This window comes from Nematostella vectensis, chromosome 6, assembly GCF_932526225.1.
Source record: "Nematostella vectensis chromosome 6, jaNemVect1.1, whole genome shotgun sequence".
In the NCBI taxonomy this organism is placed as follows: Eukaryota; Metazoa; Cnidaria; class Anthozoa; order Actiniaria; family Edwardsiidae; genus Nematostella; species Nematostella vectensis.
This window is the reverse complement of record NC_064039.1, coordinates 9,297,749-9,323,635: the sequence shown is the minus strand read 5'-3', so window position 1 is coordinate 9,323,635 and position 25,887 is coordinate 9,297,749. Positions and strand designations below refer to the sequence as shown.

The 25,887-nt window shown below is 42.5% G+C and overlaps 2 protein-coding genes across 3 annotated transcripts; both read left to right on the top strand.

Moving 5' to 3' along the window:
- Window positions 1–113: 113 nt before the first annotated feature.
- On the top strand, window positions 114–17,337 carry LOC5519775 (hemicentin-1). Of its 2 annotated transcripts, none has more exons than XM_001639677.3 (10): window positions 114–385; window positions 6,001–6,111; window positions 7,735–7,860; window positions 8,158–8,331; window positions 10,570–10,746; window positions 11,053–11,223; window positions 14,749–14,919; window positions 15,680–15,979; window positions 16,394–16,582; window positions 16,706–17,337. In XM_001639677.3, the coding sequence occupies exons 1-10, from the start codon at window positions 283–285 to the stop codon at window positions 17,023–17,025; spliced, it is 1,842 nt and encodes a 613-aa protein (XP_001639727.3). In that variant the 5' UTR covers window positions 114–282; the 3' UTR covers window positions 17,026–17,337. The 2 variants fall into 2 exon arrangements, with proteins under 2 accessions (XP_001639727.3, XP_032220680.2); XM_032364789.2 differs by lacking the exon at window positions 114–385 and adding an exon at window positions 3,580–3,761.
- Window positions 17,338–17,974: 637 nt separating this feature from the next.
- On the top strand, window positions 17,975–24,989 carry LOC5519776 (ubiquitin thioesterase ZRANB1). Its single transcript, XM_001639676.3, has 6 exons — window positions 17,975–19,518; window positions 21,099–21,170; window positions 21,755–21,953; window positions 22,632–22,876; window positions 23,457–23,692; window positions 24,080–24,989. The coding sequence occupies exons 1-6, from the start codon at window positions 18,369–18,371 to the stop codon at window positions 24,233–24,235; spliced, it is 2,058 nt and encodes a 685-aa protein (XP_001639726.1). The 5' UTR covers window positions 17,975–18,368; the 3' UTR covers window positions 24,236–24,989.
- The last annotated feature ends 898 nt before the right edge of the window (window positions 24,990–25,887 follow it).

Sequence of the window (25,887 nt, the reverse complement as noted above, 5' to 3'; positions counted from 1 at the left end):
AAGTAAATAAACAATTACTGAATACCTTAGATGGACGGATGTGATGCCGCGTCATAAAAACGCCCGGGAGGCACCACCGGAAATCCCGTACGCTAAAACTTGCAACGTGAGAGGGTTGACATCCCGGTGTGTAAGGTAAACTAATACCTGACCTTACTTGCCCTATGAAATTATATTACTCTTGAACGGAAACACAACATAGCCCAAGCAAGCGAACTGAAAACGAACCAACCTTACTGAGCCTACCCAAGTTAGCCATCGCTTGAAAGTCTACGCAGACGAATGAAGCCTTCATTCCGCTTGAGGCTTAGCTGTGCGGCGGTGAGCGTTCTTTGGTTTATCTTCTTGGTACAGGGCTCTGTTGCGCAGTATGGATACAAGCAAAGTAAGGGAAAAAGGAAAAAGTATATATAAATTCGGATATTTCGGATACTTGAAATGTTCTATTGCTTAATACGATAATCAGATATAAATAAGCAATTTAACCAGGACAGCAATAACCAAGCTGTGCATGTACCGCACAGCATCATTATAAGTGAAGGTTGTTATGGAAAGTATGTGTTCCCGGTAGCATAGAATCTCAAGTTTTACCCGTGCAGTAATACTCCTGAACAACCAACCCTGAGATCGCTAAAACAAAAGTAGCCTGGGAGGTAAAAAGGGTAGACGTAGACAAACAAGTCTTGGCCAGATTTGTAAAGCGAATGTTTTTTACCCACCATGTGCATTATGGGATATATTTGGTTTGGACCGTAACCAGGCTTTCCCGGTCCTTGGTTCTTCTTCCCCGGAAGAAGGGGACGCAATCATAGTCGCCAAGGGTCTGTTATCCTGACCCTGTTAAGGACAAAGGAAAAACCTTCGCGGAAAACCTGAATAGCACCCCCAACTTACTGGAGTATATCGTATACGAGAGTCAGCAAATGAACCGACGTTATTAAAATTCGACAAAAAGTGTTAATATTCTTGATGGCGCAGCAGCCTAACCGATGTCCTCACTAGATATCTTAGATGGATATTTTAATTATTTTGTTAGCAAGATAAATCGTATCAATATCTACTAGATTGGATACCTTAATTAAGGTATCAACTACTAAGACCACTCTTGATAATCAATTCATGGATTCGCATTAGGTGATGAGGCCAATTAAGGACTGTTAACTCACATGTGCTGGTTTGTCTACCGGAAAATATCGTTTATCCTCCAAGCTGTGATATAAACGCTATTCCCTTAAAAATGATGATGTTTTACTTTATACATATTTAAAAGACACTGAATTTATGAAGAGTCTCCTAGTGTTTATAGAGTTTTACGATAGTTAAAAAAATTGTTAAATAATTGTTATTTAAATTCCAATTAGACCACTTATTAATTAATTCAAGGCCAAAATATTGCAGTTATTATTTAGTCTACCTTGTTTCCCAAATGGCTACACAGCGCGAAAGTTTAATATGGAATCAGTGATCTTAATGAGGTAATTCTGCGAATTTTGTTGTGCTTTTCATGAAAGAAATATCCTCATTTGCGCGCGACAATGAACAAACCATTTTCAATCGTCGCTATTATATAAGTTATTTGTCCCATTGAAAATTGTAGTTGCACTCATTTTTCAGACACGCTTCTTTGCCAGAAAATGTATCCCGAAAACTCAATCGGTAACCCAACAGACCCGCTAATTACCGGTAATTTAGAGAAATGCCCCCAAAACGTTTTCGAACTCCCTGGAGAGGAAGAGCGTTTATCAAACTAAAGCAAAATCTTGCTTCTGTTTTTGTACTTCATTTTAATTGTCAAACCAAAGCTATAGCGTAGCATGCCGATACGGGTTCCCGACAAGCAAATTATAATTTCCAAAGTTTATGAATAGATTGGCTTAAAAAGTTATAGTTTTGACGACAACTGGCACCCCAAACATTGCTGTAGCATCTGCATTTCGAAAAAAAAAAAAAAAAAAGACAAAGAACAAGTAAATAAAGTATCATTTTGTAGCAAAACTTCTAATTTCCCAAAGCTGTTTACACTTTTTTAGGCGCACTGTGACAGCCAAATGTCAAATCATTTGACAGAGGTGAAAACCTGATTGGTTGGTAGGAAAAATCCCATAAAATGATTTTAGCCTTGATTGGCCCGACAGAGCAAAAAAAATGGCATGAATTTTCCAATTACTAATATATAAGCTCAAGATTCCGCATACAAGGAGTTCCTCTGACCAAAAGCTTAATTGCAAATTTTAAAGAAATTTAGATATGAAATTTAGATATTAGCAAGCAAAAGGATTTATTTCTGATCAGAGCCCGACTTCTCCCTACAAACGAGGAGAATTTATACTTTGAACATTCAAGCCTCATATCTCGATGATGAATCCATTAGAGAAAAACACACTATTTGATATGTTGGTTAACATGACATAAGGAACCTCTATGCAAAAATTCAAGCTTACCGAAGTTAACCAGACCTTATTTTGGGAAAACTTGGCATTGTTTTGCTTTGTCGATTGGCCTACTTTTTACCAGGCAGTGGAATGGTTTTCTCTGTTATGAAAATTTACTACAACTCGACACAACTAGAACATGAAGCGATTCCCCATAAGTAGCGGATATAATAAAGATTTTTGGGGGCTTTTGGGCCCGAAGATAGCGGGGAAGTTTGAAGAAGCACCTGAAAAGTTTACGGGGTGACTTTCCAGGTTTCTGAGTTTATCGGCGTTTTGAGTACCCTAGTTCCAGAGCCTCGAACGTCTCTCTATTTAGTGGCCTTCGTCTCATCCTCGAAGGCCACTAAATAGAGACGTTCTAAGCTCTGGAACTAGGGTACGTTTTGAGAAACGATCATCTGGAAACACAAGAAGTGCTTTTCCCTATTTCCCAATTTTAAAAAACAAATTGAACTAGCTAATTATCTCATAAGGGTCACTGATTCCACATGAAACTGTCAATAAACCACGCTCCGTGTAGCCATTTGAGAAACAAGGTAGACTAAATAATAACGGCAATATTTTGGGGGTCGTAGCTTTTGGGGTCGTTGTTTTTGGAGTCCTAGCTTTTGGGGTCACAGGTTTTAGGTTTTTAGGTCTTCGTTTTGTAGACACCCCGCCTATTGATATCAGAAATATATTGTTTGCCATCCTCTATCATGTCTAGAATCTCTTGATGATACTTAGAAATATACGTAGCGACTGTTCACCGAAATTCGACGCCAAGTTATGAAACAGTGTTTTCTATAGGAACGACCATTCGACGTGTGATGGGAAAAAAACGAAAATCACGAAAAAAAATCGGGCAAGCCAAATTATCTAGAATAAAAAATCGAACAAGCAGTTTTAATTCCAGAGAAAAAAAATTAAGCCAAATAACCGCAAAAAATGTAGAGCAGTCGGAAAAACAGCAATAACTGTTAACTTCTCTGTCAGATGTCAAATGCTCGGTCTTGAAGCCATATAGTGGAGACTCTTTCATTTTTTTTATCCAACAAAAGTTAACTGATATCTTTGTCACAAACGCCATGTGTCCATTGAAATTCATATCTATGCTTTGTCATATTACAACGACCGTTAGTCCTAATGACATTCAAAGCTACCAACCGTGACCCTGGCTATAACAGAGCCGTTTGGCGTACTCGATATAGCAGATAAACCTTGTCGAGTTGTGTGGTTGGACTTTTGTTATGGAAGTGATTATAGTGTTCCTCGCGTGCCTCGTCCCTATTCAGTACGTGCGTGCGAATTTCTACTACAGACCTATCATTGTTGGCTACGGATCAGGTATTACATTATTACATATTCTACATGAATATTATCATATATGTATGACAGTCTTTTCGTGGTTATTTGATTAGTTGTTTCTGGAAATAATTTGGATCAGTATGGTCACAAAATATGACTCGGATATCTTAGATCTAATAGCAATGTTTAAAGTTGCGCCAAAGGATTTCTAATTCATTTTGTAGCAGTGCATACACAACCTGTACAAGGCCCAAGAATAAGAAAAATCTTTTTTTTCCAAACACCTTTAAACATCGATGGAATAATATTCCATAATGTAAATATTCATATAGAAAATTTTGAACTGTATGACTCAACTGACCGCTTTTATGTATTTGTTTGCACATTTGTGTACTTGGGTTTGAATATTAATTGCGGAATAGAACTACATAACGTTCAATTTTTGATAAGATCACAATCGCTAAGTGTTCCGTTCCGGTAGAAACGCGGAATTAGAAGTATCGGTTAAGATAACGGCTTTATATCGGTCCAATGAGAAGGAAAAGACCGCTAATTAACCGGTTTCTTTAATAAAACGTTATTTTCTTTGAGACTGTTTATACAATAGCAGATATTTGACAAGGTTCCACAAAGCGTCGTGCGTGTGTTGCTTGCACATTTTCCCGCCTTTTTATGAATTCCAGTGATATCTATCGCGACATGTTTTGGCTGCTTAAAATCCCAATGACACAGCAGGGCACCCTGTCTAAGCACAGGTAGCCCAGGCAATGGTTTCGAAGCTTGTTCGTAGCTTGGAATCGGCTGTTATTCTTAGAGGTAAAACGAGTGGATTGAAGTCGCGATTTTTTGTGAAACATTGCCAATAAAATTGCCTTACAACTTAGAACATGCCTTGTTGTTGTCATATTTATGTGTAATATTTGCGATTTTGGGGGGTTTTCGTAACGAAATATATGACTTCTCTCCCCCTACACTAAGGAAAGAAACAAGGTTGGAGGCGCCATTTACGGTAGCACTCAAATACCGTCGAAATTCGCGAGGAAAATACAACAAACGAAATATTTTTATCTCGCAGACCTATGCCAGGGTACACTTACATTCGATATGTGGCAAAACATCCGGGCTAAATCTTGGCCGCTAGCCATTTTTTAAAACGAGTAAGCAGCGATTTGAATCCTTGACCGGCGCCGTTGGACAATTAGGTACGCTCGGCTGAACACGGAGCGAAGCAAACAACTTCAATCCACTTGTTTAACCTCTAAGAATAACAGCCGATTCCAAGCTACGAACAAGCTTCGAAACCATTGCCTGGGCTACCTGTGGTCTAAGCTTCATGTTAGCTGCCGATGCCGTGATAGCGTTATTCTGATAAGGGCAGCATTGCTTACTCTACCCTGGAAACTAGAGACTCAAGTTTTTTTTTTTTGCTTGATGGGAGGGGGGGTCAAAGGGGTGCGCAGACATCGTTGTCTTTGATTTTTTTTTTTTGTCGGTCGAGAGGAGGAGGGGAGGGGGTGGCCACTACCCCTAGCGACGTGTTTGTTGTAGAGCCTAGCCAGGCTCGCCTAACTTTGAAGGGAGGCGAAAACTATTTTGAGCTAGGGGTTGGAGTTAATATGGTCGAAACTATAAAGTGGGCTTTATTCGCTTGTACGCAGGGGCGTAGCCAGGTGGGTGGCCTAGGGGGATCCTCTGGCCCGCCCCCTTTTAGCAGGCAAAAATACATTAAATGTAATAGACATTATCTAAAATATAAGAGAAAATGCCTTGAAAGGGCCTTTTGGGCCCCCTCCTGTTAAAAATCCTGGCTATGCCGCTGATACGCGTTAATATTCACTTAAAACAGGTGGACTCGAATTTGATAATCGAGAGAAATGAGGTCGTTTTTGGCGCATTGCAGCGCTCTCAATGTCTATGTCGTGCTCCTAACAGAGGCGAATCAATAAGAGTCGCAATACTACAAAGAAAGGAAAAGAAAGGACGGAAAGAGCGTCCAACAAATACAGTGGAACCTCGATTTAAAGAACCTCTAAATAACGAAGTCCTCGGTATAGCGAATAGTTTCATCCTTCCTTCAGCCCGGCCAAAATAACAGTAAAACAGAACCTTGCTATAACGAACCCTCGATGTAACGAACAGACTTCCCCAATCCCTTGGCATTTCGATTAATCGAGGTTCTACTGTACAAGGAATGATTCAAAGCTTATTTTCATTATTGCTCACGGAGCAACTATAACCGAAGGACGCCTCTAATGTACTCTTTCTTGTTTGTTGCCAGCGGTCTGCATGGACACCCCAGGAGTAAACTGCAGGGCCTATCAGCGGTTCTGCAGATACAGCCGCTTCCAACAGTACATGAAAGCCAACTGCGCAAAGAGCTGTGGATATTGTAAGTACGCCTTATGCCCCTTTTAAAAGCTACATCATAACCACAAAGCTTCTCTGGACCAAGCAATGTTACGCTGCGTTTGCACTAGACCAAGCAATAGTACGCTGCGTTTGCAGTAGACCAAGCAATGTTACGCTGCGTTTGCACTAGACCAAGCAATGTTACGCTGCGTTTGCACTAGACCAAGCAATGTTACGCTGCGTTTGCAGTAGACCAAGCAATGTTACGCTGCGTTTGTAGTAGACCAAGCAATAGTACGCTGCGTTTGCAGTAGACCAAGCAATGTAACGCTTCGTTTGCACTTAACCATGCAATGTTGTAACGCTGCGTTTGCACCAAACCAAGCAATGTTACGCTGTGTTTGTACTAGACCAAGCAATGTTCCGCTGCATTTGCACTAAACCAAGCAATGTTACGCTTCATTTGCACTTAACCAAGTAATATTACGCTACGTTTGCACTAAACCAAGCTATGTTACGCTGCGTTTGCACTAAACCAAGCAACATTACGCTGCGTTTGCACTAGATCAAGCAATGTTACGCTGCGTTTGCTCTAAACCAAGCAATGTTACGCTGTGTTTGCACCAAGCAGGATTTTTATTTTTCTTCTTTTGTTCAGTGTACAATTGCCGCATTGTCCTTTTTCAGAGATTCTTTTCAACGATCAAAATAACCGGAATGCAACCTGGGGCGTAAGATAGAAATAAAGGCATGCTCGAATTAAATTCTTACCATGGCTATCAGCTGACCGCTGTTTCTTAAAGCTAGTGACATAAAATAAATAGATAGAAAATATAATGTGCCCAGTATTAATCCCGTATATGATATTTACGCTTGAATTAATAATATTGAATTAAAGTTAGAATCAATTGAAATGCCTGATGATAATCATTTTCTAAAAAAACGCTAATACAGTGTTAAAATAACCCCGATATAAGAGATATTCAGAATGGCATTCAAGTCATTCTGCTACAGGTAGCAGAATGGGTGGAATGGCCTTCATTCCATTCCGGATTTGGAACGTGGGATAAACGAACGCGCGCTTTTTCTATTCTAATCATTCTCATTCCGGAATCACGAGTGAAAAACGCGCCCTAAGTTATGGAAAAAAATGTCATTAGAATGGCAGGGGCTAGCTTGCTTGCTTGCCACACCGAATACACGTCTGTGTTGAACACAGGTATCCCGGACATCTCGTTGTGTGTTGATGCTCACGAGAACTGCCCGATATGGGCTCTTGGTGGTCATTGTCTTAACGAAAACCGCGGAGCAATGCTGTGGTACTGCAGGCTCTCATGCGGAGAGTGTGACGAACATACCTTCCAAGGTAGAAAGTCGGCATTCTTTGAATATTTTTTCACAAATGACTTAAAGGGCTGGTGAATTATATCTAGATATTACAAGATTTTTAAACCACAATCAAAGATAAAGAGATAAACCAATTCTATCGATTCAAAGTAAAAAAAAGCTTTAAGTGTTAAATAAATTACTATAAAAGGCTATTCGAAACTAAAGCAAGCAATTAAGAATTAAGTGAAAAAGATAAAAATGCGTGTTTAATAATGAATTTTAGAAAAAAAAACTGCTTCAAACCAACGAGCACTTAGTTTACCCTTTGTTTTAGGTGCCGTTGCAAGCTCATGCCGGGACAAGAACTACAACTGTGCTTCGTGGGCACTTAATGGCGAGTGCATAAGGAACGCCCGATATATGGTCCCGAACTGTCCGCGATCTTGTAAAAAGTGCCCTGGTGAGTAAACCCTTTTTAAACCGGAGATGATACTTTATATGAGAATTAATGTATGGTGTGCATTGTCGATGACCATATGACGAACACCCCGGGGGTCTCCGATAACAACAAACGGTGATGATCGTCGGCAAAATCACTTTTAACCCCAAGGGATAGAACTTTAGTTTTGGTCAACAATTCTTTAACCCCCTAAGAGATAGCAAGTTGGGTGTGGTCGGAGTAATCTTTATTTTTTTTAGTAATTTTGGTTGTTTTAAATGAGTATGGTTGCGGATTATTGTCTTGTCCATTCTCCAGTTGAAGGCAGCTGGGGAATGTGGGGTTCATTCAGCGCTTGCACTAAGACGTGTAACAAGGGGACGAAGACTCGCTACCGATTTTGTAACAACCCAAAGCCGGCAAATGGTGGACAACTATGCTTGGGATCTGCGCGCCAAGTGGCAGCTTGCAATACTCAGCCCTGCGCCACTGGTAGGTTCAACACTTAGCCCTGCGCCACAGGTAGGTCGAACAACACTCAGCCCTACGCCACTGGTAGGTCCAACAAACACTTAGCCCTGCGCCACTGGTAGGTCCAACAACACTCAGCCCTGCGCCACCGGTAGGTCCAACAAACACTCAGCCCTGCGCCACTGGTAGGTCCAACACTTGGACCTACCATTGGTAGGTCCAACAAACACTCAGCCCTGCGCCACTGGTAGGTCCAACACTCAGCCCTCCGCCATTGGTAGATCCAACAACACTCAGCCCTGCGCCACTGGTAGGTCCAACAACACTCAGCCCTGCGCCACAGGTAGGTCCAACAACACTCAGCCCTGCGCCACTGGTAGGTCCAACAAACACTCAGCCCTGCGCCACTGGTAGGTCCAGCAACACTCAGCCCTGCGCCACTGGTAGGTCCAACAAACACTCAGCCCTGCGACACTGGTAGGTCCAACAACACTCGGCCCTGCGCCACCGGTAGGTCCAACAAACACTCAGCCCTGCGCCATTGATAAGTCCAACAACATTCAGCCCTGCGCCACTGGTAGGTCCAACACTAAGCCCTGCGCTTCTGTTAGATCCAACAAACACTCAGCCCTGCGCCACTGGTAGGTCCAACACTCAGCCCTCCGCCACTGGTAGGTCCAACAAACACTTAGCCCTGCGCCACTGGTAGGTCCAACACACAGCCCTGCGCTTCTGGTAGATCCAACAAACACTTAGCCCTGCGCCACTGGTAGGTCCAACACTAAGCCCTGCGCTTCTGGTAGATCCAACACACAGCCCTGCGCCACTGGTAGGTCCAGCAACACTCAGCCCTGCGTCACTGGTAGGTCTAACAACACTCATCCCTACGCCACTGGTAGGTTCAACAAACACTCAGCCCTGCGCCACTGGTAGGTCCAGCAACACTCAGCCCTGCGCCACTGGTAGGTCCAACACTCAGCCCTGCGCCACAGGTAGGTCGAACAACACTTAGCCCTACGCCACTGGTAGGTCCAACAAACACTTAGCCCTACGCCACTGGTAGGTCCAATACTAAGCCCTGCGCTTCTGGTAGATCCAACAAACACTCAGCCCTGCGCCACTGGTAGGTTCAACACTCAGCCCTACGCCACTGGTAGGTCCAACAAACACTTAGCCCTACGCCACTGGTAGGTCCAATACTAAGCCCTGCGCTTCTGGTAGATCCAACAAACACTCAGCCCTGCGCCACTGGTAGGTCCAACACTCAGCCCTGCGCCACTGGTAGGTTCAGCAACACTCAACCCTGCGCCACTGGTAGGTCCAACAACACTCAGCCCTGCGCCACTGGTAGGTCCAACAACACTCAGCCCTGCGCCACTGGTAGGTCCAACAACACTCAGCCCTGCGCCACTGGTAGGTCCAGCAACACTTAGCCCTGCGCCACTGGTAGGTCCAACACTCAGCCCTGCGCCACTGGTAGGTCCAGCAACACTCAGCCCTGCACCACTGGTAGGTCCAACAACACTCAGCCCTGCGCCACTGGTAGGTCCAGCAACACTTAGCCCTGCGCCACTGGTAGGTCCAACACTCAGCCCTGCGCCACTGGTAGGTTCAACAACACTCAGCCCTGCGCCACTGGTAGGTCCAACACTCAGCCCTGCGCCACTGGTAGGTCCAACACTCAGCCCTGCGTCACCGGTAGGTCCAATACGCAGGAAATACTCAAGTTCAAAGGTCGTATTACCCATGAGCCGTATCCAAGGCAAATGCATGCAAATGAAGAGGAAACAATCGACTTTTGCATGTATTTGCATATTGAATACGGCTCATAGATAATGCGACGTTTGACCTTAGCCTCAGTCCCTCTCCTAAAAATCTAACACAAGGGCTAAGTTCAAAGGTCGTGTTATCCATGAGCCGTATTCAATGCAAATGCACCAAATTAAGATGAAACAATCGACTTAAATCCCTCCCCTGAGTCCCTCTCCTTATATTCTAACACTAAGGCTAAGTTCAAACGTCGTATTATCCATGAGGCAAATGAATCGAGTCGATTGTTCCTTGATCTTTATTTGCATGCATTTGTATTTAATACGGCTCATGTATAATACGACGCTTGAACTTAGCCTTAGCTTTCTCTTCAAGCTTGTCGCCCTTGTGCACAGTCGAGCACTTTTTAACTGGTAAATATTATCTGAACAGTTCCACATAGCATTCCAAGGCTTTATTCTCACTCAGTGTTTTGTGTTTTGCGTTTAGCTATCAATGGCAATTGGAGTCCGTGGAGTAGCTTCAGTCCGTGTAGCAAATCATGTGGTCGGGGCCTCCAATCAAGGACCAGGCAATGTAACAATCCGTCTCCTAGCAACGGGGGAAGTCCGTGCGTGGGCCTTGCAAAGGAGCAGAAAGATTGCAACCTGAGAGGGTGTCCAGTCGGTGAGAGAATCCTCCATTTTCTTTTTAAATGATGATTTAAACAAAACAGGGCATATTAAGGTTAGACGCTGGACCCCTAGTACCATTCCTGATAGTAATTGCACACCAGCTCACACTTCAGGTTTCAAACCGCTTTGTGAAGTCTGTATCCTCTTTTTGCGGAAGTCAGTCTTGAATGAATTGCAAATAATACACCAGTAGAATACTGGATCCTTAAACCGCAGGGACCGATGTCGGCTGGAGGCTTACTTCATTATTTAGCGCATTACAAATTACATCCATTTAATGATAATGTTCTTTCCACAGATGGCAAATGGGGAAAGTGGAGTAACTTCTACTTGTGTTCCAAAACATGCGGTAATGGCGTGCGTACTCGCTACAGGCTGTGCAACAACCCCGTACCTATCAATGGCGGACGCACCTGTAGTGGGGAGTCTCGCGAGAACGCCCCGTGCAAGGTCGCGGATTGTGGTGAAGGTGAGAGACGAAGGTAGTCTTTAACATGTTAACACATAATATGAAAGATGTCAGGGTGTAGGGTAAGGGACGAAGGCAGTCGTAAACATGTTAAAGGGGCAGTGCCATGGTAAGAGCTTTGCAATAGCAGTCCGGCCCGGACACAATGAATTTCAGTCTTATGACCTGAGCCTTTGGTACATGTGGGAGACTTAAATTCAAAGGAAATGACCACAAACTGGCAATATCTATTCTTATATATTTTCTTATTTTAAAAAGGCATTGAGAGCTTAAAGTTCAACTGTTTGTAGACAAGTTAAAGCCTACAATAAACAGACATGCGCAGTACCCTGACGCTGCCCCTTTAACACATAACGTGTGAGATTGCAGTGTGTAGGGTTAGGGACGAAGGCAGTCGTAAACATGTTGTACTTTTACACACGCAAGATGACTGAGCGTAGTGTAAGGGACGACGGCAGTCGTTAACATGTTGTACTATTACACATGCAAGATGACTGAGTGTAGTGTAAGGGACGAAGGCAGTTGTTAACATGTTGTACTATTACACACGCAAGATGACTGAGTGTAGTGTAAGGGACGACGGCATTCGTTAACATGTTGTACTATTACACATGCAAGATGACTTACACATGCAAGATGACTGAGTGTAGTGCGAGGGACGATGGCTGTAGTATAAAGGACAAAGACGGTTCGCAAACATGTTGTGAGGGTTAACAAATAATATAAGATGACTGAGAGTGTTATGTATTGGATGAAGAAAGTCATGTTGTGCTATAACACATGCAAAATGACAGAGTGTTTGTGAGGCACAGAGGTATTCACAATCATGATGTACTATAGGTAAAGATAACATATTATGTGCAAAACGGAAGAGGGTAAAAACCGAAACACAAAAGAACTCCAAAACTTCCCCCGGACTTTTGCGTAGGATATTCAGATGGTAGGTAGGTATGGATTCTTTCTTGCATAGCAAAATGTAGTCCTATTAGACTAAAAGAAGTCTTCCTCGCAGCCGTTGGTTGGCGAGACGAGTCCAGAACGGCTGCGAGGGAGACTGGGCTAAAAGAGGCGCTACAAAGGGCGAGATGACAAGATGTAGCATGTGTGCAGACGCAGTTAAGTGTGGGGGACAAGGCATGTCATTATATCACTACACGCGTAGTACCATGTATGCGACAACTCAAATCAAATCAAACTCAGACTTTACCTCAACAAACTCCACATGGCGAGCGATTACCTCATGATACCTAACGGGAGCATCGGTGCAGGGACGCGCGGCCGGAACACCACAGGTAGCCCAACATAATGGGTTGCCGTATTAGATCATGTAAAATGAAAATAGAAGTAGAGCTGCCAAAAGCCCAAAGAGGTCAGGAAGAGTAAAGCTGTGTACAAAGTTTTTTTTTAAATGATAGAAAAAGGTAGACAATGTATACTTTATGGTCTTATACGCGAGGCCATTGAACAGTGCAAGACCCCAACAAATACTGTAAGTTGCTGTTAAATTTTCTCGACGAAAAGTTTCTTGAGAGACCGCTATTTTGAAAGTCATCGTTTTCGACCCACAAGGCTTTCCTGTACCTTTTTCGTGCGCCTCCCTGGTCTAGGAGGAGTATTAGAGAGCTTAAGCAAGTCAACACGAACGGCATCAAAGACTGCGCGCGCGCTCACGAATTGCTGAAAAACGGCGTTGACATCCGTGACGGGAAATCTCGAACGGCATTTTCCCTATTTTTACGTTCTACGCGCGCGGTCACGGACGTCAACGCCGTTTTTCAGCAATTCGTGAGCGCGCGCGCCGTTTTTGATGCCGTTCGTGTTGACTTGCTTAAGCTATCTATTGTCTGGTCAATAACGGGGTGATTATATCGTATTACCCTCCCCACGTGTCGCATCGGTGCTGATAGCCAAGTGAGAATTCCTTGTAACGCTACACTGCAGTATTTGATTGCCAATGCAGCCGGGTGGTTTCCGATTCCGTATGAAGTTCTCTTGACGTATGTCACCAAGCAATATCTAAACATCTATTTTGTGGTCAATATTTTGCGAGTAGTATGAGGTGTTCATTGGTTTTGGTTATATTTATCTTTTGTTTGGTTTGTCAGAACATCTGTCTTTGCAAGGTAAGCTTAGTGTTATCCTCGCTTCTCTTTCGCCATTCCAGATGTTATTTGATTATACAACTCCCTAACTTATAGGGAGCTTATATACAACTCCTACAGCTCTCTAACCCAAGTCTTTTTTCTCATTAAGCTAGAAAATCTATGGGAGAACAGTATTTCTCAAACGATTAGTCTTAAGTTTCTACAGGCTCATATTTGTTAAATACGTGTAGAGGGTAAATCGACTTGAGGAAAGTATCAACTCATCACTCGACGCTGGAGACTTATGGATAATTAGACGAAGCGCATATTCCAATGCCCGCGAGCAAATAGACTACTTGTACTGCCCGCCACTACCGAAAAACGCAAGACTAATTCCAGTATCGCGCGGTTAAGCAAGCCGTTTTGTTTTGAAATGGCGGCTTTTTACCGGTGAACTGTCACATTTTGAATATTTTAAATGCTAAAAAAACTAGAGCACAACTAAGGCTGTAAATTTCTTTATGACTCCCTCATTATCAAACAAATATCGCTTCGTTTTAATGCTTCACACTAAGTAAAAAAAATACACTAAACTCACCCTTTCGTACTTTACTCGAACGATTCAACACGGAGATCGGGCACACAGCGAGCGCGGCGCGAGAAACAGGATGTTTCTTTCTCGCGCCGCGCCGCGCTCGCCGCGTGCCCGATCTCCGCGACGCCCTGGGTCCATGAGAATGTTCAACACTACGATTGGGTTTGTTTTTGGCATAGAACGCGCATGCGCATACGTTATTCAGCACTGTCGTAGTGCCCCGTGTCTGGCGCACGTCCGTAAAACACGTCTCCGTTCGTCTGTTCGTCGTCGATAACGCACGTCCTTGTCCGTCGATTCATCTGTCCGAAAATTTATATCCACTTTGTCAGTTAGTCATTGACCAATATTGTATACCCTTTTACAGAAACTCACTCGTTTCGATGGCGATGACGATGGTGACGACGATTATGAATTAGGGAGTGGAAGCGGAGGCGGAGATAAATGTGCGTGACAGGTAGAACTGCGTGACAACTGGAAGGGCGTGACGCCTGTGCGTTAAATGTGGAAGGGTGTGACAAAGAGAAGTGCGTGATAAATTGATGTGCGTTACGGACAAAAGTGCGTGACCGGTGAAAGTGATGTGACAGGTTGAAGTGCGTGACAAACGAATGTGACCTGACCGGTGAAAGTGAGATGACAGGAAGAAGAGCGTGACAATAAAAGCGCGTCACAGGTGAAAGTGTGTGATAGTTTTACTGTAGTGGTCAGAGACAGTCGAATTATTTAGTGCTAGTATAGCGATATGTATAGCGATATGTATAGCGATATGTATAGCGATATGTATAGCGGTGGATGCCTTTCACTCTATTTTATATCCTATTACTATAATTGCTATGGTAACAGACGTTGATGGGAACTGGAGCGAGTGGAGCAGATGGAGTGACTGTACTCGCACATGTAACGGTGGCCACACCCTGAGATCCAGGAAATGCAACAACCCGACCCCTCAGGGAGGGGGTAGGGTTTGCGCAGGTGAAGGAAATCAAGAAAAAGCTTGTAACACTCAGCGATGCGGTAAGCCCTTTATCTGTTGATCTGCAATTTTGTTTTTGTATGATTGTAATTTTCGCGTACAACTGAACGAGTGATCAATTGATTGATTGTTATTGCTCTGAAAAAAGTGAATACAGTTTTCAGATCCCCCTCTTTGATAAAAGAAAGAAGTCGTCTTTCTTTGTTTTGTACAAAGTATTAACACAAATTTTATAAAACTTATGGCCATTTAATCCACTGTATAAAATTCTGGATCCATTTCTAAATTAGTGGACTTTAACAGCACACTAGCATACTCACATTGGCACCAGTCGGGCGGGTAAGAGACTGTGCTTGCGGCCCGTCTTGGCCCTACTGGTGCCAATGTGTGTATGCTTTTACTGTCGGATCCGTTGTATTGCGACCCGCGTTTTCAAAACACGATTTGTTTTGGTTTTCTGTTCCGTCAGTAAAACCATTCTGAGCCAATCAGAGTCTCGCTTTGTGCACTTCCCTGGCTACCCTCTGGACGAAAACCAGACAGTGTCGCGACAGAAAGCCAGGCAACTGCACTAGGCGAGAGATGGCAAGAATCTGATTGGCTTAGAATAATTTGACTAGCGGAACAGAAAATCCCAAAAAACAAAAAAAAACAAATCGATGTTTTGAAAATGCGGCGTCGCGATACAACGGATTCGACAGTAAAGTCTAAATTAGTGCAAGCTGGGAGGAAGACGTGGTCGCACAAGATGCCTTTGCATATGCACCCTTTTATTATTGACAAGACGTCTTCATCTTGTAGGTGCAAAGCCTGTTCTAGCACCATTCATCTGCGGTGTCCGAAATGCTCTCGGTCGCATAGTCGGGGGACAAACAGCAAAAGTCGAGGACTGGCCGTGGCAAGCCGGGCTTAAAAAGGGCCTGGATGACACTATAGTCTGTGGGGGGTCTCTGATAAACCGCGAGTGGGTGGTAACCGCTGCCCACTGCATTGATAGAAATAACCCGAGTAGGACTGGATGCGTTGTACCGGACCCTCCCATTCGAGTCATCCTGGGGGAGTCTGATGTGACTAAACATGAAGGGAACGAGATACATAGAGGTAAACGTTAACTGCCTTTTCGTATCCTATTCATGAACATTTTGGGACCCCTTATTGTTTCTACGAAAATAAAACACTGCTACTGTGCTGCTATGAATGGCGGATTGAAATCACAGGATCGTAGGCCGGTTTGGGGTGGTGGGGGGGGGGGGGGACGGGAACAACAACAACAACAGCAGCAGCAACAACAACAACAGCAATAATAATGCTCCACAAGCAGGCAACCTTAACTCAGAGGCCACAAACAACGTACCATAATATTTGTTGTTTACTAAGATATTGCAATACCCCATATTAAGTGACCACTTGTCTTGGTCTCAAGGGGGGGGGGGGGGGGGGGAGCGCTTCACAAATGCACAATTGTGTGTACCCCACAGATGAGCCTTACTTTGATGATTATTTTGTTTTGTTCAGATGTCGCTCAGATTTGCATACATCCCGATTACCACGAGATCAAATTAACAAACGACTTGGCGTTAATTCGTCTCCGTACCCCCATCACAACCTTTACCAAGCACGTCAGGCCAGTCTGTCTACCAACCAGCGCCACACCGGACTTAGCCGTGGGAACCAATTGCACCGTCACGGGCTATGGAAGAGTAGGTATGTACAGCTATTTATCATGGACACGGGATATGGTAGAGTAGTAAGCTAATTTTCAGAGTCTGTTACTCTTACTCGCCCTAGAGGCACAACGCCATTGACAAATATTTTCTTTTTTTCTAGGCGAAAATGAGGATCTTTCTACCCAATTACGTCATGCCACGATCCCAGTCCTCTCGGTCTCTGAGTGTCGGGCCAATTATAGCGGTCACACCATTAACGATAAAGTCATCTGCGCGGGCTACGAGGGCGGGAAAATAGACTCATGCAAGGGAGACAGTGGTGGCCCTTTCGTGTGTAAGGACCCTCGTGTGACGTCACGATTCATCTTGCACGGGGCCGTCAGCTGGGGGGTGGGGTGCGCAAGGAAAGGGCAACCGGGTATTTACACGGATATCAAGAAATACCTCAACTGGATCGATAACATCGTGAAGAACGTCTAGAAACAAGGCTTTAGACATAACTGACAACGAATTGTTCATTCATGTATTTTTCATTTGATTGTCTGAATTTGTTCTCTTTGATGAGAGATCTCTTAAGTGTAGGACTCTGTCCTTGAAACGACAGGCCAACATCGGTCGCTTTTCGGGCGGCAATCGAAAATTAGTTGGTGCTCCTGCATTGTGAAATCCTTGACTGAAGTAGACTAAGATTCACCAATTTGGGAGCTTTTCATTGAGTATAAAAAATGCTATACATAAATGCTATACATAGTATCGTTTCTCTATTATTATTAAAGCCCCATTCAATCTTAATTATTAAAAGATACCTTGTTTTCTTGCGGAAATCTAATTGATCACCAAGCAAATATCTAGTTGTCCAGTCTCGGTTGAGTGAATCATTAGACTTCAACGGCCGGGTTGAGGGGCGTGGGGGGGGGGGGGGGGGGGACTCTCCTATTAGACGGGAGTGATCGTCCCAAGGGTTGCGCTTTGGTGGTCTCATACTAGCCACGATGGCGTCCTTATTTTACGGTAATTGGGCGCTTAATACTTCCGGCTTTTTTGTCGAAAAAATAACGGCGGTGTTATGTTTTGGGTAAAAATTGCTTCGGCCACACTCAATGTGCAAGGTAAGAATTGCTATGAACACCCAATCTGCTAAAATAGGGCTAAAATTGATTTTGCGGACGGTCACGGGCGTCCTATTCTGGGATATGAATTTGACTAGCTACTATTGCTTAGGGTCTACATCTTTTCTATTTCACCTGGGAAATGGCCATGCACAACCGTCGTATTTTCCATGAGCCGTATTTAATGCAAATGAAGATAAAACAATGCATCTGATACAATTTGCATTGAATGCGGCACATGGATTATACGACGTTTGAACTTAGCCTAAGATATAGCTCGGGATTGGGTTGCCTGTGTGAGCTGTGGAATGTCTGATGACGTCACAAGTGTTTGGATTTTCTCAACACAACAATAGGGCGACGGCGATGTTTTGATGAATGGAGTCGGTCTGGCATTCGCTTGAGGAATTCACTGATGTACAGAGAAAACCAGGAACGACTTGGCTTTTCGAATACACCAATACCTTTTAATGGTATACATACAAACCGTAGACAACAAAACGTTGCCAAAGTTTAGTATCAGAGAAGGGAAACAGGAGCCTTTTCAGACTGAACAAGAAGCGAAAGTTGTTGTTTCGAACGAAGCAAACGGGACAAATTGCTGAACGTTTGTGATAACTTTGGAAAGGTGGACGCAAGCGAGGATTTCGACGAATAAATGGTACAATAAATACCGTGAATAGCTCTGTTTTCTGCATTGTTTTCTTCTAAATAATGCCAAAGAACGAACAAAACTTGAAGTGGTCTTGCGGGTATTGTACGTACCTGAACTGGCCAACAGCCACGAAATGTACTCTTTGTTTGGCCGCAAGGCCGACCAATATTATTTGCCCACAGTCCGTTAGGGCTCCAGGTATCTCAGAAGACATCTACCAAACGGCTGACAATGAAAGAATCATTTCATCGAATACTTTAAACTGTCGTTCTGCTGACAGAACCAGCAACAAGAAGAAACCCAGTGAACAGGAAGTTACGAAATGGAAATGCCCGACTTGTACGTTTGATAACTGGCCAAATGCTTTACGGTGTGTTATGTGCCATAACAATGCCCCAAAATCTAGAACCCTATATGCTGAGGCCTCATCTGCTAAGGAAGCTAAGGCACTTTCCCCCAAATCAAGTAGATCCAAAGTCAACTTAAAAACTTTAAACAACGACAAAAATAAAGCTCAACTTAAGAACCTTACCAAATGGCAGTGCCCAAATTGTACCTATGAGAACTGGCCTAAGACAGCAAAATGTGTCATTTGTGGTACCACGAAGCCATTAGGAAAACCCTCTGATGAGCCAAAGATGAGCAAAAATCAGAATCTAGCCAGTCATAAAGCATCTGGATCCAGGAGGCGGTCTCCCTCCTCCTCTCTTACAGACATGTCAGCTATACAGTCATCTAACCAAGAAGCTAAGAACATTATCTATGATATTCCAGCCTCTGAAGATGTCAACGATAATGAAGAAGTAATGCAGATCCGGAATAGGTTAAAAGATTGTGATTGGATGTGGCTAAGTGCATGTATAGGAGTAGTGGAGGGGGATGCAGCCTCTGTTGAGACTTATTTGAATTCTGGCGGTGACCGCACACGACAGCTGACTCGAGAAGACTGTGTTGTTCTCAATAGGCCTGGCATCTTTGAAGTTGGCTTCACCCTAGTCCATTTAGCAATTCGATTCAAGCGAGATGACTTGTTAGCGTTTTTATTAGCTCCTGAAGTAACGAATCACCGGTTGCGATGTGTGCCGTGCTTAGTAAGTCCTGAACTTGCTGGTGACATCCGTAAAGAAATAGCCCATACCATGAGGCAGAAGAAAGGCGACTGGCCCTGCTTTTTTTTCACCGATCAAGTTACATTTGTGCTACCAGCAGGTTTGTAACACTGGTCTTTTTGTCATACATGTCTAGTGTATTGTCTCAATTTTTCTTACTTCCATGAAATGCTTAGCCTTTTTTACCTGGTTGGAGTGTATGTCTTCATACACAGTCAACTCCTCATTAACAGTCTTTAATAGGTGGGTAAGGGGTGGAGAGTGGCATGGGCCTTGCCTCTAAATAACTAAATTGCTTTCTAACAAAAATACTTTTGCTTTTCTTACTGAAATGTTTTGTCTGCAGATTTCATGCATTGATATTCTGTTACTCCTTGTCTTTGACAGTATTTAAGGTCTTGGTAAAGGTAAATTTGCACCACTGTTTGTTTTTGTGGTTTTTGCAAAACCTGTATCAATAGTTCTTAAACTTAATTTTTGCAACAAAAGTTTTTTTTATAAATTGCATTCTAAGACGGCTAAAATGGGCCTTTGCTGTTTCCCCTGACCTGCTGACCGTGAATTCACACCAAATCTTTGACAAGAACTCGAGCTTGTCGGGCGTAACCTTGCGACAGGTTTTAAGATATTGCCTTCAAATTTTAGGGATCTTATAGATAATTACATACGCCATGTAACAAAGTGTGTGAGGAATTTTCGATTTTAAACTGAAGATCGCTTTAATAGCACTTTTTGTGTCCAAATTTCGCCCGAAATGTGAGGGCCAACTTTGATTCGTGATATTTTGTTGACATTGTCCAATAACAAAAAGTCCCCACCTCACACACTTTGGTACATCATTTATCTGTCATTGAGATGCAATTACATGCAAGTGCATGTGCAATAACACGAAGGTGCATTACACTCTAGAGTAAACTCTTTACTTTTGAGTTTGAGGCCTCAAAACTTAAACACAGAATTAGCTATTGCAAAGTAAAACTTGCAGGAGATAATTCAATCTTTTATTTGATATATAGTTTGTACATGTAATTTTTGTACATGTAAAATTTCAGCGTGACAATATTTTCTTCCATGGACACGCATGTACTTTTACCAAGACCTTAATATTGGTGAATAGGGGTGGAGAGTTGGTCAGGCCCCACTAAATCAGGTCCAATCAAAGGGCAGGTCAGCTGGGACATTTTAAAAGTTGTGAAAACCTTGCTCTTTACATGTGGGACTGTGAATTCCTCAGCTTCTTGGATAGCAACTTTAAGCTGGAGGCCCCATCTCTCCTGCACCTTATTACCTTGTAGTATTGGAGGGTGTGAAATGCTGGGTATGCTAGCCTGTTGTGTCATTTTCAGTGACTGCTTACACAACCTACTTACACTCAAGCTGTATAAAGCAGTTAAATAACAGTACTACTGTATTTTTATTGGTGGGAAGCCAGAAACATGTGAAGCTTGTTTGATCACATTGCATTTTAAAAATACTTTGCATTCTACATATTTTAAATTGGGATTGGGGTACTTTAGCAGGGTTAAAGTAAAAGAGGATGCATTTGAAGAGAATGGGTGGCTATAGGTGGGAAGCTTGTAACTCTCCCTGAGCCTTGTACTGTAATGACACAGATAGTTGTTAAAGTATGGATCAGATAACTCACTTTTTGTATGTCTGTCTGTTCTTCAAACCTTTTAGAAATACAAGATTTCCCTGGACGAGTGCAGAGACAATTGTTTGAGGACTTTTTTGATAAAGAAGTGCAAAGAGGTAATGTAAAGCTTGAATGCAGCATCTTTGTAAATTCAAATATCATCGAAAAAATGGCCTGAGTAGAATACCTACTGTAAAATTTAATACCTACTGTAAAATTGCTTGGATAAGCACCTCCTTCAAATATTGTAAGTGGCTCTTTTAGCCTAGGAAAAATATGAATAAGGGTCTTCCCCTGAATATGTTCCCTGCTTAAACAAGGACCTGCAGTATGAGGCGGGCACCTGGTCCAAGTCATCATTGCCGCTAGACTTTATCAAGTGTAGAGTTTTTTCTATAGTATGGAGCTCCACTTGATGTGGTCTAGCTTGAATGAAAATTTGGACCAGGTCCACACCTCTTATACCGTGGGTCCTTGTTTAAAAATGTTGCTGTATGTTAGAAGGGAAGTACCAACAAGATTTGACATGTCTGCCCACCACAACAATGTATCATTTCTTGAAAGCCTATTTTCAGCCCTTGCATGTTGTTAAAGGCCTTTTTTATCTTTATCCGCCTTGTTCTAATTCAAGTAAATACAGTATGTGTTCTAAGAAGTAGAACAGTTTGACTGATCTAAGAAGCTCTTTTCTGGCTTGCAGTCCTAGAGGTGGAGTCTCCTGTCATCAACTGGAGTGTTGAAATCACAGAACAGCTTGGCAGTCGGATCTTCCCACTGTGGAATCGTTCAGCAGGGGATTGTCTCCTAGACTCTCTATTGCAGGCAACATATGGTGTTTTTGACAAAGACAACACCCTTAGGAAAGCACTCTTTGAAAGCCTCAGTGAAGGAAGCTCAAGGTATGTTTGTTCATTGTAGAGTATACACCTATTTCAATAAAGGTTGTCAGTGCGAATGGTAAATGGCAATTGCAAAATGGCAATTCTACAACCGAAATAGTAGTAATCTTTTGTGAAAACAATTTGATAAATGAAATCAAGCGATGTCAGAATCACATTTAAATGATAGCTGTGTGTTTTCTTATATTTTTCTGATTTTGGAACAAATATCTTGGGATCCATGGGCACTGCCCTTAAAAAACTGAGACCATTTGCTCATCTGGTTGCTTACATTTGGTATCCATATTTTACCCGCTACAAGGAGTGGCTTAGATACTTTTGATGTTCATATCATTGTGTTGATGTTCGTATCATTGTGTCAGTTTTTTCCCCACTACAAGGAGTGGGAGTCCTATAACCTTAATGTACAAGGAGTGGTAGTTGTTTACTCTTAATGTACATATCATGTGTTTCAGGTTTTTTGCCCGCTATAAGGAGTGGGAGTCCTTTAACCTTAATGTACATATCATGTATTTTCAGGTTTTTTCCCTACAACAAGGAGTGGGAGTCCTTTAACCTTAATGTACAAGGGGTGGTAGTTGTTTAATCTTAATGTACATATCATGTGTTTCAGGTTTTTTTGCCCGCTATAAGGAGTGGGAGTCCTTTAACCTTAATGTACATATCATGTATTTTCAGGTTTTTTGCCCGCTATAAGGAGTGGGAGTCCATGCAGGCTGAAACCCTTCAGTACTCTCTGGACGAGGACCAATGGGAGCAGGACTGGGCCTCTATACTAAGCCTAGCAAGTCAGCCTGGTACTTCACTTGAGCAAACTCACGTCTTTGCCCTGGCACACATCTTGCGACGTCCAGTCATCATCTATGGTGTCAAGTATGTCAAGAGTTTCCGTGGCGAGACTCTTGGGCTGGCAAGGTTTCAAGGTATTTATATATGCTAATGGGACCTTCAATAGCTTTATTAGACAACATAGATGCCCAATGGTGTCATATGTAAACAGGCACGAGACCCATGCAGGACGTACCCCCAAATATACAAATTGGAAATAAAATGAATATAAAAACTAATTGTGGTGGCAGCCACAGTTCCGTGTGATGGAACATGTACAGGAAGGAGGGCACCATGGAAATTAGGGCAACTGAATCGTACTTGGTGCTCACCAATGTTTTTTAATGTGCAAGTGTGAAGCATTTTGGATTTGGAAAATATGAGCAACTAGCACATTTCATTCTGGCAATACAAGACAACACAGCTATGGGGAAGACAGACCTTTCTGTTATGCAAGACATTCCCTTTTTGTCAAACTTTCTTTACCTGCCAGTGGAGTTTGGGGTTTGTAGATAAGGCTTATGTTTTGGCCTCTGATTTGTGAGTTTGCTATGTTGCCAAATGGACCACTCGCTGACTTGACTATCAATGCAAACCTTTTCTTGAAAATAACACTAAAAACTATCAGCTACACGAATTACAATTACACCATCATGATCGCATTCATGTATTTAGGTGTGTACCTGCCTTTACTGTGGGAAAGGAGCTTTTGCTGGAAGAACCCTGTCGTCCTTGGTTACACACGAGGCCACTTCTCAGCGCTTGTTGCAATGGAGGTTGACACAGACGCATCAAATGACATCGGAGCCCACGCACATGTGGAGAATAATGACAACGTTCACGTTACCTACCTCCCGCTCGTAGACCATGAGGGCCGACTGCTGCCTGTTCATTTCCTCTCTGCCTCTGAGGTGAGGTTTTTAGAGATGCATAATATCGCTACCGTTTCCTTCTGTTCCCCCACGAAGCTCATGCAAGCTCTTTCATTGACTTGATCCTTTGGGAAATTTGAGGGGACTAGGTAAGGAAAGCAAGCCAAATTGACTCAAGTAGATGGTGAGCCGAGAAGTAACGAACTAAAGTAACAATCTAAAGAACTTTACTACAACCCCCTGCTTAAAGAATCTTCCATTCTGGCACTGAAAAAAGAAAACATCTTTTTTTTTCTTTTTCACATTAGAAAATTTTAGATTTCAAAAGTCCAAAGACACCATAGAATTCTTGATTGGGTTGCGCAATTCTATTATGAGATTGTGTAAAATTGCGACATGATTGACATCTGATTGGCATCTGCTTAGGTTGGTAGTGAGGAGATGCTGTTACGTGACTGGCTAGACTGTTGCGTGACAGAGGGTGGTGTTCTGGTTGCCCAGCAACGTGTCACGCCAAGGCCTGCCCTAGTGAACCAGATGATTGACGACTGGCTTGACAGATACCGCAAGCTGAGCAAGTAGTTCTTACCAAAATGAGACAAGCAACCAAGGAAACTTTAACTTACCCCAAATACAGGTCACATAGGAAAGTAAAGGAATCTCTATCATACCCAAATACAGGTGACTCAGTAGAGTCTTTTACACGCCCTAAATCAGGTCACATAGGATAGTAAAAGAATCTCTATCGTACCCGAATACATATCACTCAGAAGAGACAAGGATCATCCCAATACAGGTCACATAGCTGGGCGAAATTACATTGAGATATTTAAACAAGAACTGTCTAGTCTTGTTTTTCTTTCACAATCTTATTATATCCCAGGTTTCAATTCACTCCTAAAAGATTTGTTCTTATTTCCTTTATCGTACAAATGATGCATCGTAAAATATTACTCCACCTGGAAAATTTCTGTATACAAGGCGTCACTCGTGGTATGTTGTGCCGATATTGTATGCTTTACTTCTATTGTTATCAATATACACCACATTCTTTAACAATTTCGTACCCCTACTTATCCTTCAGTAATATGATGATCAATATAAACAGGTTTTCTAAAGTTGTACTTCCACCTTATAGCGGGGCTTTATATAGAACCGAAAGCTTTGCTATAATGGCAAATTAGATTTGGTAAAGGGTGTTGTCGGTTTCTGTTTTGAGGCTTCGGCGAAAGAAATGGTTAGAAGATAGGTAAATTGTCAAATTGCTTTGCATTTCAAGTTATATAATCATAAAGTATTAACAAATTATAATATCTTCAATAAATAATAATGCACATTTTCGGAGCTTATATGTGAACATTGTGTGTATGGGGGGGGGGGGGGGGGGGGGTTGAAATAATATGTTTCCATAAAAAGCCCACCATGTTGGCGAACGTTTCACCAGATCGGTGGAATTTTTTTTTTTTGAAAGTTTTTTTTTGTCTATTTTTGTTTGGGGGGAATAGAGACTCTTGCGGAATTAAATTTGGCATCTAGTAAATACTTTTACATTGGCTGGAGAAAAACTGCTCACGATGCTTTATTTCTTGTAACTTTCCAGGAAACATACCTTCCACGCTATTGCCGGATTAGGATCACTCTAATCATGTGACTCAATTTATCAGCTAATCAGATCAAAGGGGCTCGAGGGATTGCTGTATGATACAAAAACTGTCTCATTATAAAAAGACAACAGGAAAATATTCATGACGATATATCTCTTGATTTTCAAGTTAAATTCTACAAAATTTGTCAATACGTGATTAAAGCTATGAGCAAATCAAATTTAACATTCTCGAAATATAACATCATGAATAATTTTTCCATTGTTTTTTGTTAATGAGGTAAAACTGACCTATATTCCAACCGTTGCATTAGTGTGGAAAGCAGTCCAAAATTCTTTATTATCGAGAAACAATAGACAAATTATTCATGACGCCGTAGCTCCCTATTTAACAATAAATAAATTCCCTATCTGGGGCTGTTGAATAGCCGTGTAAAATTATCCGAAATACCTCCTTATTGGATATCTGTCTAAGTTCAGAAGAAATAAAAATTCAAAAATCTAATGATGCATAAGGTTAAAAAACGTGGATCAAGCAGTTGGGCAGCAGAGACGGACACTGAACGTAACTCGTGACACTTAGACACTTAATAGTTTCTGGCGCTCCGTTTAAAGTATTAAACTATGCAAA